Genomic DNA, 18,664 nt, shown 5'->3' with positions numbered 1-18,664 from the left:
TAACAAACAATAAAACAATAACAGAACCCATGGCCACCGCCGCCGTCATTATTGCCAGTATTGCCAGTATTGCCAGTATTGCCATGGCAACACTACTTTTCAAGCAAGTATTGCCTGGCAGTGGCAATACTACTTTTTCTTCCAGACCAAATGGCATTTTTATTTGTTGAACACTTGAGTATTAAACCTCTAATGAAGAACTGACTGCATCAACATATTATTAATATTATTGTCCTAAACGGCCTCAGTGCCTGAAACGCCTCCCAGACGAAGGGAAGCAACGTCTTCCCAGACAATGACATGGGAGCATTGGGAGGCAGGCGATACCTTGCGATACCTGGCTCCTGCAGCCCCACAACCACTGCGCCCGCGGCCCATGCACGGTGTTGTGTTGTATTGTAAACTGATCAACTCCTTCTGGCGACTCCAGAGCAAGCTCACTAAAATAAACACATCCAGTGGTAGGCGGCAGGCGGGTTATGACGGCTGATAACGCCGAAGTTGAGCACTGCCTGGCGGATATGAAGTGTGAGTGTCAGTGTCTGTCTCTCTCTGGTGGTTCTAATACCCGGCTGTTTCATTATAAATTATGCTGCTGCTTGTCCCATTAAATCGGATAAATGATGAGCAGCTAGTTAATTGATTTTGTATTGATTTGTAATTTGGTATGAATTTGTTTAAGCTATTTCGCCAGTAAATTGCAATGCGTTTTGATGGAGTCATTGAAAGTAGCAGATCTACAAGCTCACAACATGTAGCCTACTGTAATGCCATGACATGTTGTAGACAGCTTGTAGATTTGCTACTTTCGGTGCCCGCCGCCCGGCGATATACTGTAATTACAATGTTTTCATATTGTGTGGCAATTCGCAAAAAACAACAGAATTTTAAAGCAGAGACACATCAGTGACAAGTGTCATTGCTGCAAGTCGTTGTGACATACTGCCGTGCGTCAATCTTGGATGGTCTGTGCCACGTGTCGATGCTCCAAAATAGAACTGAGCTCTGAGAGACACATGAACAGGTTTTGTCTCGTCCAATTGACGCCTCCAGTGGCTGCAGCCATTGTAAAAATTGGGTGCGTTTGATAACGCACACCTCTGACGCTTGCAGTGTGTCAGGAGTCAGGACCTGTAAACACATGCGATCTGATTCATACCTGGAAAACAATAAGTCACATCAGCAGAGTAATGAGTCCTAGTTTACAACTACTAAGTATGCTGTCATGCTGATTTGATCACTTTCTAAATATTTGGTCCAGTGGTTCTCACACATTTTCATGTCAAGAACCTCTAAATTGATGTATTTGGTCGCAGACCCTGATCTGAAAAGATTTTGTGCCAGAGAGAAGATTATAGTGTTAAGATTTTTCTAAATTAATTCAATATCTACAGTATGTTTTATTTTATTTTTATAGCCAACAAGCTTGTAGATCTGCTATTTTCAAATAGCTGACTTCAGCTATTTAAAAAGGGTTAAAGTGGTTAAACTGCTTTTGATGCTATATTAACATAATTTTGCTGGGGACCCCCTGCAACTCCCTCAACAACCGCTCGGGGTCCCCGGTCCCTACTTTGAATACCGCCGGTCTAGTTTGCCAATCAGATTTCTTGGTCAGGACTACCTGTCGTATAATTTTGAATTACAATGCAGTAAACCTGGCAACAGAAGATGATTAATGGCTTTCGTGTTCTCTGGCCAGGGTGGGAAGTTCCCCAAATTTGTGTCCAAGGAAATGGAGGCCATGTACATCGAAGAGCTGCGCTCCTCTGTCAACCTGCTGATGGCCAACCTGGAGAGCATGCCAGTCTCAAAGGGAGGAGAGTTCAAGCTACAGAAGCTGAAGCGAGGCCACAACACCTCCATCATGGACATGGGCCAGGAGGACGAGAACACCCTGTCCAAATCCGACGTGGTCCTTTCCTTCACACTGGAGGTCAGTACGGGGTTGGCTGGGATGCTGGCTGTGCGCAGTACAGTACTTTATTTAGTGGGACAGTGATATTTATTAGATGGTACACACTGGATAATGAGATAATTAAATTATACACATTGTAGAGTGAGATTATTAGATGATACACATTGGAGAGCGAGATTATTAGATGACACATATTCAATACATTTGACCCTGTTTTTCTCCCTATACCATGGGGAGTACCTTGGGTACCATGGGGCGATCGTCCAGCGCTGGTAACAAATATAGAGATTTCTAACCTCACACTAATTGGGCAGATATTGCACATGTCTCCCTGGAGTGTCTCCCTGTGGCACTGTATCCCTTCTCTCTAAAAAAGATCAATCACCTGTCCAGTGACTCCAGTCCACTTCTTAGCATCTCCAGCCTCTGCTGGAGTGTGTGTGTGTGTGTGTGTGTGTGTGTGTGTGTGTATGTGTGTGTGTGTGTGTGTGTGTGTGTGTGTGTGTGTGTGTGTGTGTGTGTGTGTGTGTGTGTGTGTGTGTGTGTGTGTGCGTGCGTGCGTGCGTGCGTGCGTGCGTGCGTGCGTGCGTGCGTGCGTGCGTGCGTGCGTGCGTTGCGTGCGTGCGTGCGTGCGTGCGTGCGTGCGTGCGTGCGTGCGTGCGTTGCGTGCGTGCGTGCGTGCGTGGGGGGGGTCAATCTTTTTTAACAATCAAATCTTAGAAATTATATATTTAAGATTATTTCCTTATTTTGACTAATAGCAAAAGAAAATGTTTTCCAATTCAGACACATACAGTTGTATGTCTGCATTGTAATTACTTTAAATTACTTTAAAGGTGAAAAATAACCTTAAGTCTAGTCTGTTGCCTTTCAATTATTTGATTGGGGAAAAAAAACATACCTTATGTTACTGGTCCGGTTGTTTATGTTTTGGCTTATGTTACACTTACAACACTTAAAAGTGTTGTCCCTGTCCTCTCTGTTTACATGGTGGTGCACTTTGCTCAACTCTTCCACGAGGCTTAATGAGTTCAACAAGCTACAGCTGGAGAGACTACAAGACATCTTGTCAATGCTGTAGACTTTTATTATGCACATTATTAATCCAGCGGTGTCGCTGACCGAAGGTGGATGATCTACGTCAGAGGTTGTCAAACTCGTTGGACCCCCAAATTGATACGTATTTGGGCCGCGGACCCCCATCTGAAAATCCTTTGTGCCAGGGACCCCCAGAAGAGAAGATTTATGTTTTAAAAATTCGAAAAGTTTCCAAAAGACAACGTAATGGATAAAGTGGTTAAAATGATTGTGATCTGATGCTACATTAACTACTTTTATTGGGGACCCCCTGGAACCCCCCAAGGACCCCACTTTGAGAACCAATGATCTACATACAAGCTCACAGGGTGTTGTTGGAAGCTGCTTTTTCTGCAATAAAAGGACTTTTCAGATGGTGTCTAGCAAAGTGAGCAGGTTTGAGAGCAGTGGTGTAAAGTAACTAATTACATTTACTCAAGTACTGTACTTGTAAAATTATTTCCAATTTTCTGTACTTTTAATTCTGCTTCACTACATCTCAAAGGCAAATATTGTACTTTTACTCCACTATAATTATTTGAAAACTTTAAAGGTGACTTTGTAGACTTTGTAGATTTTGATTTATTATTACGATGCATTGTGAGCTTGTAGATCTGCTATTTTCAAAAGATTTCTTATACATTTTATACATTTGAAAAGTTGTGAAATGGGACATTCTGCATAATGAGTACTTTCTACTTTTAGCACATTAAGTAAATTTTGATACCAATACTTTTGTACTTTTAGTCAACACAATTTTTAATTTCGGACTTGCAATATTGATACTTTTACTTAAGTAAAACATTTGAGTACTTTTTCCACCACTGTATGAGAAGCTTATGTAGACACCACTTGTCCCTCCCAGTTGAACTGTCTTTTCAACAACATAACCAGAGAAATGGGGGTGACTTTGGAACTGGCTTAAAACAAAGCGATGTTCATTATTGGCTGGCTTTACATATTCCTGTGTGTAGCCTACAACAGATTTTGCAAACGACAATTTGTGTTGTGTGTCTTTCTCTGAAATGTTGAAATATAGCAACAAAACAAAATCTTATGTAATTAAAAAAAAGGGCTATTTTAGACAAAAATATAGCACAATTATTTCTTTATTTTGACTAATAGCAAAACACAAGGTTTTCCCATTCAGACACATACAGTACCAGTATGGCATTGTATTACTTTGAAGGTGCAAACATTTATACAAACACACACAGTCATGCGCGCGCACACACACAGCATATCTCACAAGCACAGTATGGTGGTTTAAAGTTGAATTGTTCCGGTCTCTGTTTCAGGTGGTGATAGTGGAGGTGCAAGGCCTGAAGTCTCTGGCTCCTAACAGGATTGTGTACTGTACCATGGAGGTAGAGGGGGGCCACAAGCTGCAGACAGACCAAGCTGAAGCCTCTAAACCCACGTATGTCTGAGTGCACACACACGCACACACACCCACCCTCATCCACCTGGACTGGCACTGACATGATTATGAGTCATGCAAGTGGTGGCATTATCATTCTTTTTTTTTTTTTTTTGCAGAACTTGTGCTAGTGCGCACACAGTGACAGCACAGCTTATCTACACATTCTGACGGTCTCAAATGCTATGACATTCAGAGTTTTTCCATATTTCTTGGTATTCAATCAAGTCTGATTCACCTCATCTCCTCTTTCACAAGGTCTCTGCATAATGTTTTGACACCCTGAAAGAAAGGAATGATTGGGTATTCCATCCTGTTCAGGGTTACGTGTGATCACAAGTTCAAGAAACATTTGCGCACAGAGGGAGACACACATGGATAAATGAACACTGATGATTTGACAGTAGAGTGTTTCAGTAGCATGCAAATAGAAAATGGCTACATTTTTGTTTCAGATTGCTCACAAACTGGTCTCACCTTTGGAACATTATTTACTTCAACCTCTTGAAAATAGTGGGTGATAAAGTAGATAAAAGAGCTGATAAGGGTCGTAAATCCTGCTCTATGTTAATTAAAACTATTTGTAGTTAAACAGCTGAAAACCCAGTGTAAAAAGGATGAGACGAAATCAAAGACAGACACAGGCCGGTTCTCAAATTAAAAGGTTGACATTGTATTAAGAGAAAGAATCAATCCACGAGGCACCGTACAGCAAAAATATCTCTCTGCCTAAACAGTCAATGATCACAACAGTTATACACAAATGAAGTTGTTATCAGCTCTGACGATGACATCTGGCCATGAGGAGCCTGGCTCGTAGGTTGAGACTTTGTCGAGACCTTGGCTCTGACCGGTGTCGGTGGAGGTGTTGTGGCTTTGTCATAGATAGTCAAGTTAACTCCAATGAGCTGTTATTGTATTCCTCCAGAGATAATCAGTGACCTCGGCTGGGCCTGTGCGCTGTGCAACTCAAAACACATGCAGTCTCTAGAGGAAAGGAGAGAACTAATACTAGGATTAGTTCCAGACCACCTTGAACTTAATAAAATCATAGGATTGGTAGGCAAACTTGAGTTATGCAGAGATGGCACACTAAAATAGGATACAATGGCATTGGCATATATATCAATATTGTCGACAAAATGCATAGTTTTATACCTACAGTATCAGTGGGTATTTATCAAGAGTATGATAATTAGCAAAAGACAAAAAAGGAAACCTTATTCAAAACAGGAATCACCCGCCAAAGAGTTGGAAGAGTTACAGATGAGTCAGCTTCGAAAGATGGTCTGTTGCTGTGTTGGAATAGCTTCATACTGTACACTGTTGGTACATGTTTGTATTAAGCACAATTGCAATTTAAAATGTAGGCATTAAACCCTCATCCAGAACGACATACAAAGTGTATAGGGAAGGGGTGTAACAGGCATCCTGTGATTGCACTGATGGGTCTGAGAGACAGTCAAGGATTGCTTTGTTGCCTTTTCAAACAACTAGAACAAATGACATAAATGTCATTCTGACTGTGATATTGTTTCTGACACTCTTTTATTTGTAAATCTGTGTATATAAAACATATAGGCTATCCCCCTAGCGAATCTCTTAATTACACCAACATTGTTCATGTGAAGCATTTTGTTTATTTGATCTATTTATCAGCTAAAATGAATAGTTTGTTTAGAACAAGCTACTGCAGTCTTGTATGTCTGTCCTGTTCACCTCGGGATACAAGAAGAGTGGGCACTAAGGAAGAGTGGGGAGTGGGCACCTCCATGTAAAATGTGCTATTTTTGTTGAATATGTAAAGAAAATGTATATTTTAAAAATGGTCTTAGGTAATGTAAAGTATACATGATTTGAACATGCACGGTACATCATTATCAGACTTAGATTTATAGTCTACCCTTCAACTTCTTTATGTTCCAAATGATTGGTAATTGATAATTGTAGAAATATTACACCTTAATTGTCAAATGTTCAATCATGTTCTAATCATGTATACTTCACATTACTTAAGACCGTTTAAAATTATTATTAGATTATAATTATTCATATTTTTTTACATTTTTGACCAAATAGCCAATTTTACATCGAGATGCGCACTCTTCCTTAGTGCCCACTAGTGATGTGCGGGTCGGGTTTTTTCATGACCCGCCCCGCCCCGCCCCGGAACCCAACCCGCCTCAACCCAACCCGCGAACCCATATATAAATCTATGGCTCAACCCGCCCCGCGACCCGCGGTGGGAAAAAAAAGATAATCATCATCATAATAGTTCAGATTTATATAGCGCTCTTTTAAGTACCCAAAGTCGCTTTAAATGTCTCCAGTAGCACAACATTGTCATGGGCTAAATAAACAAGCATGTTGTTCAAAATAGTTTTTTTTTTTTTTTTTTTTTGTGAGAGCGGCTGACCCGCTCACCCGCAGCCCGCATAATTGCCTCTGAAATCCTGACTCGACCACCCGCGCCGCGGGTTGACCCGCGGGTTACGGGTCGGCCCGCTCATCACTAGTGCCCACTCTTCTTGTTACCTTCCCTCGACCTCCGCGGAAGGCGGTCTTTCACGCCCAGGTCGTCCCACGAGGCGAAGGACAGCCTCGGGATGCGCCTCGCCAGCCCGGATCCAATGAGCCGCCCCCCGTCCCGGTACGACCCACCGTTTGGGCGCTATCGCACGTAGACATTCAACCATTTGAACCAATCGTCAAAAAGTCACGAGCATGCCCCCAATGTCATTCGCACCAATCACAACATCACAGCCACACCCCTTTTTCCACGACTAAATCTTGCCTGGGCTACCATGCTGGTATCCCAGTAAAAATTCTACATATAAAACAGTGAACATATTGTGTTGCTAGAGAGAGAGAGAGCGAGAGAGAGAGAGAACTTCCCCTGTGTGCCATTCACCTCTTTAACAAGTCAATTAGTTGGAGAGTGGGAGAACACTCCCCTGGCAGAGCATAAAACTACTGCTGGAAGCAAGGGTAGAAATTGAGAGAACATTTTACTTCATTATTTGTAATAGAAACGAGAAGCTTCCTGGTCCAGCCTCTGCATCATAATCCAACCCGCATGAATTCATCATTGGCTGTCAGGGGAATGCTTTTCTCTCAAATATAATGCAAAACTTCTCTCTTTTCTGTCCAGTTATGGGCTGCATTTGTCTTTGTTCTGTCTGCTATGGTAGAAAATGTGTGTGATTGCTTGCCTTGCCACAGAGGAGAGTTGAGGTTCTCAGATCACAGGTGCGTGGGAGGATAAATTGAAGCCTTCTCGAAAGACAAACGATTACTCAGCCAAAAACACATCATCTACAGCACTTTCTACTAAAGCACACAAGGAACAACAAGGCTGAACCCCCGTGGCTGAAATTTAGTGATTGTTTGTTCTTCGGCTTTATGGACAAGTGATCATTCACACACACCCACATAGCCGAATGCAGTTGAATGGTGTATGTCCATGTACAATATGCACAAATTATGCTACATGTGCTGTTCATTTGTGGTTTGGATCTGGCAATGTTCACATGAAGACTGGATCAAGTTAGAAAAGAAGCAGTGCTAAATTATTCTGAAAGTGGAGTGCCAATAAAAGAACGCTATTTACACTCACATACCCGAAATGATCATTTTAAAGATGCATGAAGACTGCCATCTGCAGGTCTTGTATAGAACATCAAATATTCAAGTAGATTAAATTAGTTTTACATCCATCTGATCCCAATGCAGAACAATAGTACTTTATTACTCTTCTTGTGAAATGGAAAAATATGAGGAAAAAAATAGCCTTTTTTTTAACTATGTTTCTCTAAACATTTATACCTGTTAGTATATACTGTTAGTGCACATATCTACACCTGTTAAAGCTCTTTCACCACGCTCATTTCTGTAGTATACCTAATTTCTGGTACTCTTTTCCTAATAATCCCTGTGCGTTAGTATCTGCTGGTTCTTTTTATGTTCTATTAATAGCATTATTTGTTTCACACCTAGCTGTATCTCTTTTCTGTACCATTCAGTTATGAGTCCTGTGATTTATAACTGGTGTAATAAAAAGCAAGTATTTTGCACACCTACAAAGGCGACAGGTGCGTAGGAGAAGACCAGTCGAGGGCTATTAGACCTTTATCAGATTATCTTAAGATAACCTGATGAAGGTCGAATAGACCGAAACGTCGTTGCATTCCCATTAAATATCTTTCTTGTGTTTGAAGGCTGTGCGGAGGGTTTTCTTTCATAACTGGTAATGCCATGACAACTGAATTTCCCCAACGGGATTTTTTTTTTAAATCTACGGTATCTGTCTGTGTGTGTGTCTGTCTGTCTATCTCATGAAATGCTCATGAAATCTTGCTTGTCCTACAGTAGTAAAATGACTTGAGGTCAAGCTTAGATGCTGTTTTCTTCATGTTAGATACCAGATGTTGTTTTCGATGTTGTAGTTGTTATAGTTGTGTTGTCAGATGCCAGATTCTATTTCTGGGGTCTTAGGGGGCCATTTTTAAGCTCTCTGCATCAAATAGACCTCAGTTGTAGAGTAATGATGATGAATCATTATTTTCTCTGCCAGACATGTTTTTGTCCACAAGCCCATCTCTTGGACCTTGATGAATACTTCATCACCTCCACATCAGTTGTTTTCCAGTGTTTTGCTGTATTTTGCGGTTATGCCTCATGTAGATCATATGCAGGAGAGAGGCTGCTTTGAAGATGGTTCTAACAAAGCTGCCATTCCTTTAGGGTAGTGTGTGTGACAGCAGGGGAGATGACACAAATAAGCCATCCTCGTGTGTGTGTGTGTGTGTGTGTGTGTGTGTGTGTGTGTGTGTGTGTGTGTGTGTGTGTGTGTGTGTGTGTGTGTGTGTGTGTGTGTGTGTGTGTGTGTGTGTGTGTGTGTGTGTGTGTGTGTGTGTGTGTGTGTGTGTGTGAGAGAGAGGGAGGCAGCAAGGAGAGCTGACAGAAGGAGTCAGTCTGCTCATCCGTCTCTCATACATACACAGCAGCAGTCTCAAACCTCTCACTGTCTCTCTCTCTCGCTCTCTCTCTCTCATACACAAATGCTCACATATGGTTTATGGTTCCCCAGTTAAATTGAGTTAAGTTGAGTAATGGATCATAAGTACAGTTATGCTGTGTGTGTGTGTGTGTGTGTGTGTGTGTGTGTGTGTGTGTGTGTGTGTGTGTGCGTGTGCGTGTGTGTGTGCGTGCGTGCGTGTGCGCACTCGCTCACGCGCGCCCGTGAACGCTGCTCAGTCAATGACAACAGTAGCTTATATTTTGATAATTAAACGTGTGTGCATTAATTAAACCTGTGTGTGTGTGTTTGTAGCTGGGGTACCCAGGGAGACTTCACAACCACCCAGCCACTGCCTGCAGTCAAAGTAAAGCTGTTCACAGAGAGCACTGGGGTTCTGGCCCTGGAAGACAAGGAACTAGGCCGGGTAAGAGTTGCAAATTAATACAATTAATAATAATAATAATGTTTTGGTCGTAAGAATGAGTTTATACATTTTTTGTCTACTTTTAGTAAATTGTTTGCAGTATATTTTCTTTTTAAAAGCCTCTTTTTCTCCCTTGCATAATTGTACATTGCTCCTTGTGATGACCATGTATTAACTAAACATTAAAGGTTTCATGACGTTCAGTTTTACCACACATTAAAAGTATTTGTCATGGTCCTTCAAACGTGTATAGAAAGTTTTAATAAAAAATTCCACTCCATTGATCAATAGCAGGTGTTTTTCTCTCACATTTCTAAAGCCTTTTCAACTGCAATGAAAAAATAAATCTTTGCCTGCGGGTGTCGCTGGTGAGGGATTTTGCCTGTCAATCATCGCCTCTGCTCCGCCCCCCCCAAAGGAAAGGATAGGGGAGGGGAGGGGCGAGGAGGAGAGTGGGCGGGATTAATCGACTGTGACCTCACTGCCGAAGGGCCAAGCTCAGATTACTTTTCAGCCTAATTATTCAGAAAACCCCAGACGACAGAAAATCCACTGAATGTTCAAAGTTCAGATTTTTTGGGTGTAATTGAGGTCATAAAACCACAAAAAAAACATAAAACATAAAAAAAGTGAAAATGAATGTCATAGAACCTTTAAACAACCAAAGGGAACCACAGAAACACAAAGTGAAGTGCTCATATCGATGTAAAATCAGCTTGATTTTCCAATTTTGATTGACAAAATGCTCCACTGGCAGCTTTAGGTGTGTAATGCCTTCTCTGCATGCTTCCATGTGTCATGTTTGTGGGGATGTTCTCAGGTGGTGCTACACCCAACCCCCAACAGCCCCAAGCAGTCGGAGCTTCACAAGATGACCGTGTCCAAAGGCTGTCCAGACGACCTCAAGATCAAACTGGCCATCCGCATGGACAAGCCACAGAACATGAAGCACTGCGGGTGAGTGACAGCGTTCCCCATTTGTTTCCATAACTTTATGCCCTCATACTACAGCGTCACACAAAAGCATCAAACGTAGCAGATCTGCAAGCTCGTTCTCGCCGCGTTTTGAGCTTGTAGATCTGCAACTTTTGCTGTTTTTGAAGTAATAGTTTTGGACATACAGTATGAGGTTTCCACCCGACAGCTATGATATAAAAAAATCGACAAATATATTTTATACATACTAAACATATATTTTTGAAAAGCATATGTTTTGGATGGCCAGGATGTGAAAATATAGCTTCACTCACCAAAATGTGTATATTTTGACACTTAACCACATGAACCCAGGCGTCCCTATTCTTTGTTCTAGTTTGCATGTCGTAATAGGCGAACAATCAGCAAATATTGGTGAACTTTTCAACGCTCACAACGTGTCACGTCAGCTTATACGTAGATCGTTTATGGACTGAAAAAAGGAGGGGACCAAGTAGACCTATGTGAACCCCTTTTGATTGTCTTGGTGATCTTAGTTACACCAATATTGTTAATGATAAGCACTAGCAAAGGCTCCCATTGCGTAGGCATGGGTACTGCACTAAGATGGCTACTATGACAATGAGTACATCACTTTAATTATAACAAGTAGTAGAATCTTTTTAAATATAATATCATTTTATTTAGTATTTGTGTAAATACTATAGACAACATTCACAGACTTTATCTCTTGTTTTGTCTTCAGTGGGGCGCTAGTCTGGAGAAGTGTTTTGAGTTTGTGGTCCAGTTAGGAAATGTTAAGCAAGGGAAGCTAATGTGCAACACTTCGAAGTCCCTAACTCGCTTATTACATAGGTGACTTTGAGCAAAGAACTTATCACGACTGTACATAGAACAAGAGATGTTGGTTGGTGGGCAGTAATGGGCAGAGTAATTAACTATGCAAAAGAAAAAAGTCTGTCATGAGCAATTAACTCAAAATTACTCAAATTAAGCTTACATATTAGTTTTCAATAAGGTCTTACTAAGCTTCGAAGCAATTCTGCATACCTAGTCTGATTCGTTAGAAGTGTTTACATTTTCAGGCACGTACTGTAGCTGATGCTCTGAAGCAGAGCAACTTAATTAGGATCAAAATCCATACCCTGGAGGCCTAGAACCAAGTTAATAATTTGTTGCCCTCTAGTGGTCACCAAACAACATTAAAGATTCAAGAACTTTATCAGTTTGCAGGCACAACGCAATTGCAATTTCATCAACATCAAATGGTACGTTTGTATTTAAGACTTCGGACATATTTAAAAACAATAAATAAGACAAATATGAGATAACAAATACAAAATATCAACAATAAAGCACTTTAAGCACTATATTGTATAAAATACAATTAACTTAACAATAACCTACAACAGCTCACAAGCTGCTGTGATTTAGAAGATGGTTTTCTTAGTAAAAATAAATGATCTTATCATCAATTGATGTAAGAAAATGTGTAGTTGTTTTCCAACGTATTTATTTATAAGCATTCACTGAAATGTCATAACTCCATAACTCATGTACAGTATCAAACATTTCTTGGACTTTCAGAAATCATTTATGCATCTTGGTAGGCCATGTTGGATCACGTTCCTTCCATATACCTTCACTCCACTAATGTAGGATCTTTCACCACCATTGTACACTTTCCAATGATGAGCCTTTACCGTCCAGGCCTCAAACTTTACAGTATTGGCCCTGGTCACAGATGGAACGCCAAAAGCTCATATCAGTATCAAGTCCAATAACTGGGAGTGAACTTGGGTGGGTGGAAACCCTAAGTGACTTCTGGCTTCTCTTCTCATCCCAGATCACATAACACATAATGATTCCTAATTAATCTAATTGTCAAGGAGCAAAAGTGATGTGACACCGCCAGCTCTGAGATGTCAGGAACTGTTTTACACATGCATGTGTGCGCGCACGCCACTCACACACACACACACACACACACCCACACACGCACACACGCACATGCATCGATCAGCATTGCCGTCTGTAGCTGTGAGGGGGCTGCTTGCCTGTCTTTCTCCCTCACTCTCTTCCATATGCTTACTATTCAGGGAGGGGCTTAGAGAGGGCCACCAGGCTGGCCTTAAAGATGCCTGCGCCAGCACTGTATTGGCTCCGTATGCTCCTTATGCCAGCCTCTGCCTGGCAGCCTGTCAAGCTCTCGGCAGAACCCTCATCTGCTGTCCCAATCGAGACGGTTTTATTCAGAACGACAGGCAATGGCAGCCCGAGGAGGGACTAGGGGTAATGATGGGGGAAAAGGCAGGCAAAGGCAGGCATGCTGGGTTGTACCTCTAGCTAGCCTGGGAGATTAGGTCCTCAACTCTCAGATGTTCTTTTACGACACTGTCTTTGCCCTCTCCTTCTCCCTTCTGCTTTCATACCGCATGTAGCAAAAGAATAAAAGAAAGGATTCAAAGAGTCATTTCATCAGTGACATTTCTGAAAAAAGTTCTAGTACAGTTTACCATGAACAACGAGATGATGAAGGAAGACACTATTTAAAGAAACAAATTCAATCAGTATATATCAACATATCAATGTGTTGCAACACAGTGCGTTGTGATCTTGTAGATCGGCTATTTTCTGCAAAGAGATTTGGTGTAGAGAGGGGAAAAGGAGGGGGCCGAGGTTAAAAGAGTCCAGTGGACTGTTTTCACAGCAGCCCCTTTGACGGGTAAATGTAGTTAACGTTATTTGTGGGTTTGTTTCATTTAGGGGTTACTGTGTGCCTGCCAGCATGGCATTCACAATACATGAGCTATCCATGCTGAAACATGAAATTATACACCCCCGGGCCACAATTAATGCTAGCAGGCCTACCTTCAACCTGTGAAAAGGTATATTCCTCATTATGTGCAAATAAACAGAAAATAAGGGATTCTGATTCTGATGCAGTCACTCAAAATAATCAGATCGAGAGCGAGGCTATTCCTTAGGTCCATACGTTCAAAAGGCAGCTTCAGCATAGATACGATTTTGATTGAATTATTGCCCTTTCCCTTGGTGATATACATTTTTAGCTTCAATCAACTGAAATGAAACAGCTGTGACTGAGCCTTGCACCCCAGGATAAGAAAAAGATGAGTATCATGCACCCCCTTGCACTGGGTTAGTGTGTGGGTTGGCAGTGGTGGCACACCACGTTTGCAATTTTATTTCATCTAATCTGAGAGCTGTGGTCCAAGCACAACGAAAATAGCCAACCTACCAGCTATCCGATCTGTGAGCTTGTAGATCGGCTGTGTTTAAACGTGTAATATATTTTCGGCATGCCATTGATTTTTTTTTGCAAGCATTACAGAAAACATGTCAAATCTGGATTGTTGTTAACCCATTAAAACCGGGAACACATCTGTGTAACCACTTAAACCATTATTTTATACTTTGGCCATTAAAAAATTGCAGATATACAAGCTCATAGCGCGGCACCGAGTGCCTTGCTGTGAGCTTGTACATCTGCTATTTTTGAAAAATCGTGACAATTTGGGTAAATCTTTTATGTATGTATTTTTTAAAGTGAACATTTTTAACTCTGGGGGGTCCCTGGAACAGCATATTTTGAGATGGGGGTCCGCGGCCAAATACATATAATTTTGGGTGGTCCTTGACATGAAAAAGTTAGAGAACCACTGATTATAACAATATAAGTTAAAAAAAGAAAAGAAAAAAAGACATTTGTAGAATCCCCAGAAGCAAAGATTTGAGTTACAAATGTTCGCTTTTTATATATATTCAAAGATTTGCAAAAAAAAATCATGATTTTTCAAAAAAAATGCAGTTCTACAAGTTCATAGCACGGACTCGGTATTGACCAGTAATCGAGCCTTGAACCTTCGGATTACAAAAGAGAGCCGATATACCTCCTGAGCCGCCATGGAATAGTGGAAAACGTGCATGTGTTGGTGAAGGGGGCACCCTTTTTTGGGCTAGAGTCCTTGCCCCCTAAAATGTCTGTGCATGGCCATGTTCACCACTCCAGTCAGACTAGATATGAATTCCAGAAGAACAGGGTGCATTAACAAATAAGTTCATGCCTGGCTGCAGTAATGTGATTTAAACAGGAGAGGGCAGCAGATCCTTGGCAAAGTTGCACCACTGGCACTTACTTTCCCCCTTCATATCAAATCAAATCTGAAGGACATCAATCACAGAAGCCTCAAACTATAAATAAACATGTTTTCTAATAGTTTTCAACAATATTGCTAGATACTACGACATGGTATTTCTTGAGCTCCCAATTATGTTTTATTAAGTCTGAATTTCTTATTACACAGGTACCTATGGGCTATTGGAAAAAACGTATGGAAGAGATGGAAGAAGCGTTTCTTTGTGCTTGTTCAGGTAAGCCCAAAAGTGATATAAATGTGTGCACTGAATATGTATCATTACCCCAAAAAAGCAAACATGAACATTAGATAAACATACAGTAGATAACGCAAGAAAGTGCCTTGTTTGTGTGAATGTGTGTACAATCAAACATCTTTGCTATAGGCCTACAGGAAATTGGAGGCAATTTCACTTTTAGGATTAGCTTTAGTCTACTATCGCCTATAGGGCTGGTTGTTACTTTGCCTTTTATAAGAGCTAATCTGTTGTTTAGCATCATTCATAGCCACATTGACTTTGATAACTGCAACGTAGAATGCCATATTACTCCACTAAACTGGGCAGCTATCCAATGTCTGCACATTCCCCCGTCAACTGTGGGTTATGGCTAATATTTTCACCACACACAATATTGTGCGTGAGGAGCGAGGCAGAGATGTGCAACCAAGCTGTCAGAGGAATGATGGAGAGGCCAAACAGGCTTTTTTCAGGAGGATGGGATATAGCGGCCATTTCCTGGTGGCTGTGGGGAGGTGTATGAGGGGCGGGTGGCTGTCGCTTATGTGTTGGACAGGATATGTCTCAGAGCTACAAGTTGACAGTGGATTGACAAAGCCGAGTGAACACTAGCTGGCTTAGCACTCGCAGCTAGGAATGCCTGAGCGCCGCCAACTTCAAGCCTCTCACTCGCTCCCAGCTATACATATAGCAAGTGACAAATACCGGTCAATAGACTGTGTGTGTGTGTGTGTGTGTGTGTGTGTGTGTGTGTGTGTGTGTGTGTGTGTGTGTGTGTGTGTGTGTGTGTGTGTGTGTGTGTGTGTGTGTGTGTGTGTGTGTGTGTGTGTGTGTGTGTGTGTGTGTGTGTGTGGGGGGGGGGGGGGGGGGGGGGGGTGTGTGTGTGTGTGTGTGTGTGTGTGCGTGCGTGCGTGCGTGTGCCTGTGTATCTGTGCCCATACAAATATTTGTGTATGTGTGCGCTTGTTATAAGCACATGTTTGCTATTCACCACATACTGTATGAAGGAACGATACATTCTGATTATTATTGCATGTTTTAATTTTAAGTTCTATTTATTTACCATGCATGTCTGTGTGTAATTTCTCTACATTCTTTTCCCTTTCTTTCTTTCTTTTCTTTCCATTTGCACTTTTTGTTTTGCTTATGTCAAGTCTCGTGTAAGTATTTACTTTACAACATCTGTCTCAATCATCTCACACTTCTACCGAACTGCATTTGAGATCAAGACCCATTACATCAAACCAATTGTTATTAGATTTGCTCCTGTTTGTAGACATTTTAATCATGTGGATCCACATGGGAATTTTGTGGATTCAATGTGGATCTGAAAAATAGAAGAAATAGAAGTTAGATATTTCAAAAAGTTATTAAACATACTGTACAGTATGTGGAAAAAGTAAAGGTATTTCTGTGGCCTACTGTCAGTGTGCATACAAAGGTTGGTGCCGATCGCTCTAGCAGTTTGCAAGATTAGCTTTGGACACAGACAGACACATCTCATAGACGGCAAGCCACGCCATAAAACTCTTGCCTGAAGTTGTCTTTAGATTCGACCACAGTTATCTAGTTGCTCCAGAGCAAGTCCATAAAAAACACAATCCCCTGATCTCAGCATCCACATTTCGTGTGCAGTAATGACAGCAGGGGAAAGCGTGCATTTCACCGTTTCCGAATGTTCAAGACTTCACATTAATTGATGCCGCCTTCTCATCATGCATATTGGAATCTTCAGAATGTTTCCAGCATTCATTTCACAGAGTATAGTGCTGTACAGGCCATTTCTCACATCCTCAGCTCACACACAGCCTGCGTGTGTGTGTGAGTGTGTGTGTGTGTGTGACACACTTGAGCTTTGGACTTCACAAGGCCACGCATCCAAAGCCCTGGTCGCCTACTCAGAGAAACAGATTTGGACTGTGTGACTTAGAGTTGGAACCCAAAACTGGCTTATGCGTAACTCTGACTGGAATAATGTGTTATTCAATGCAGTGATTCTCAAATTATATATTTTTTTCAAGGACCCTCAGTTTGACAAGCATATTAGACCACGGACCCGCATTTTATGCCTTTTTTTTTTATCTCTGGGACCCCAATACACTGTAAAATCCGCAGTGTTAATTAAACTCTGAGTTACATTTGGACCCCTGGTGCTCCCCCGCAGATTGTCACTTAATTTTGTGAATGGCTTTTGTGTGGCTGACATTGTACCACAAATATTTGTTCTATTCAAAAGTATTTTATTTTACTTCACCCATATAGGCTAATGACAGACATTGTCAATGTCATCGTTACATCTCTTGTTTCTTGCCCTCTCTCTTCCCTCCCTCATCCTCTTAAATTCTTCCTCTCCTCCTCCTCCTCCTCCTCCTGCCAGAAGTGCTTGATGCTGGCCTGGCGTGTCCCCTCTGCTGGGTTAGAGAACAGATTGGAAGGCTAAAGCCTGTGTTTATGATGCAAAGTGATGTCTAATCACTGAGCGGTCCGCAGGCAACATCTGTAGAACGACACTAGCCTCCCTCTCTTCCCCCTCTGTCCGTCTACTTAACTGTCTATCTGGCTACACATCTATCTATCTATCTATCTATCTATCTATCTATCTATCTATCTATCTATCTATCTATCTATCTATCTATCTATCTATCTATCTATCTATCTACAGTATCTATCTATCTTATCTATCTTATCTATCTTATCTATCTATCTATCTATCTATCTATCTATCTATCTATCTATCTATCTATCTATCTATCTATCTATCTATCTATCTATCTATCTATCTATCTATCTATCTATCGTGTAGTGGTTTACTTCTCAAAACCCACACCTTTTCTGGCCCTAGTTCTGATTCTGCCAATACACAGTGGCCCTCATTTATCAATGAGGGCCACTGCAGCCCAAATAATGGGCGTAGGGCGAGATCACCGCACCTTTCGGCATTTATCAATATATCCTGACGTGGGCTTCATCCTACCATACGCTGAGATCTCACGTCTGGTCGAGACCAGTTGTTGACGTTGGCTGCGCCCGTTTATTCCATTCTAGACCTGCGGAGCAGCATTGTCTGACTGTCTGACAGGCATCTGGACACATAATCCACTCCTAAATGTATATCTACACACTAATAATTAATCCCTGTGAAAATATAACATTTTATAAAGTAATTTAAACAAACTGCTTTAACAGTCATTCAGTTGCATTGGCTATTTTAAAATAGCAGATCTGCAAGCTCAAAAACGGGTCGCATCGCGACGCGTTGTGAGCTTGTAGATCTGCTATTTTCAAAATATACGAGCGCTTTTGCGTCGGGACTCGGGAGTCCCGCGGTCGGGACTGCCGACGATCTTTTCATGGACAGTGAGGTGTACAAACTTACAGTAGCTTGTCCTATGTTATGGAGTTATGTCATAGAGAGTTTTGAAGACTACAACCTGGATGGGTTAAGGATATAAACCCGACGCTCCAATCTCTTAT

General features: G+C 41.5%; 1 protein-coding gene across 1 annotated transcript in view; it reads left to right on the top strand.

Moving 5' to 3' along the window:
• The window catches only part of cadpsa (Ca2+-dependent activator protein for secretion a), a gene marked incomplete at both ends in the record, with an annotated part of 125,149 nt that overhangs the window by 46,272 nt on the left and 60,213 nt on the right, over nucleotides 1–18,664 (top strand). The window contains 5 exons of the mRNA XM_080423499.1: nucleotides 1,703–1,936; nucleotides 4,294–4,415; nucleotides 9,748–9,859; nucleotides 10,680–10,816; nucleotides 15,121–15,187. Coding sequence (XP_080279625.1) covers nucleotides 1,703–1,936; nucleotides 4,294–4,415; nucleotides 9,748–9,859; nucleotides 10,680–10,816; nucleotides 15,121–15,187 — 672 coding nt within the window. The remainder of the gene's footprint in view (nucleotides 1–1,702; nucleotides 1,937–4,293; nucleotides 4,416–9,747; nucleotides 9,860–10,679; nucleotides 10,817–15,120; nucleotides 15,188–18,664) is intronic.

Source organism: Gymnoscopelus braueri, assembly GCF_963280865.1.
Source record: "Gymnoscopelus braueri genome assembly, chromosome: 3".
In the NCBI taxonomy this organism is placed as follows: domain Eukaryota; kingdom Metazoa; phylum Chordata; class Actinopteri; order Myctophiformes; family Myctophidae; genus Gymnoscopelus; species Gymnoscopelus braueri.
Note: the sequence above shows the minus strand (reverse complement) of the source record. Positions and strands in the feature narration are given on the sequence as shown.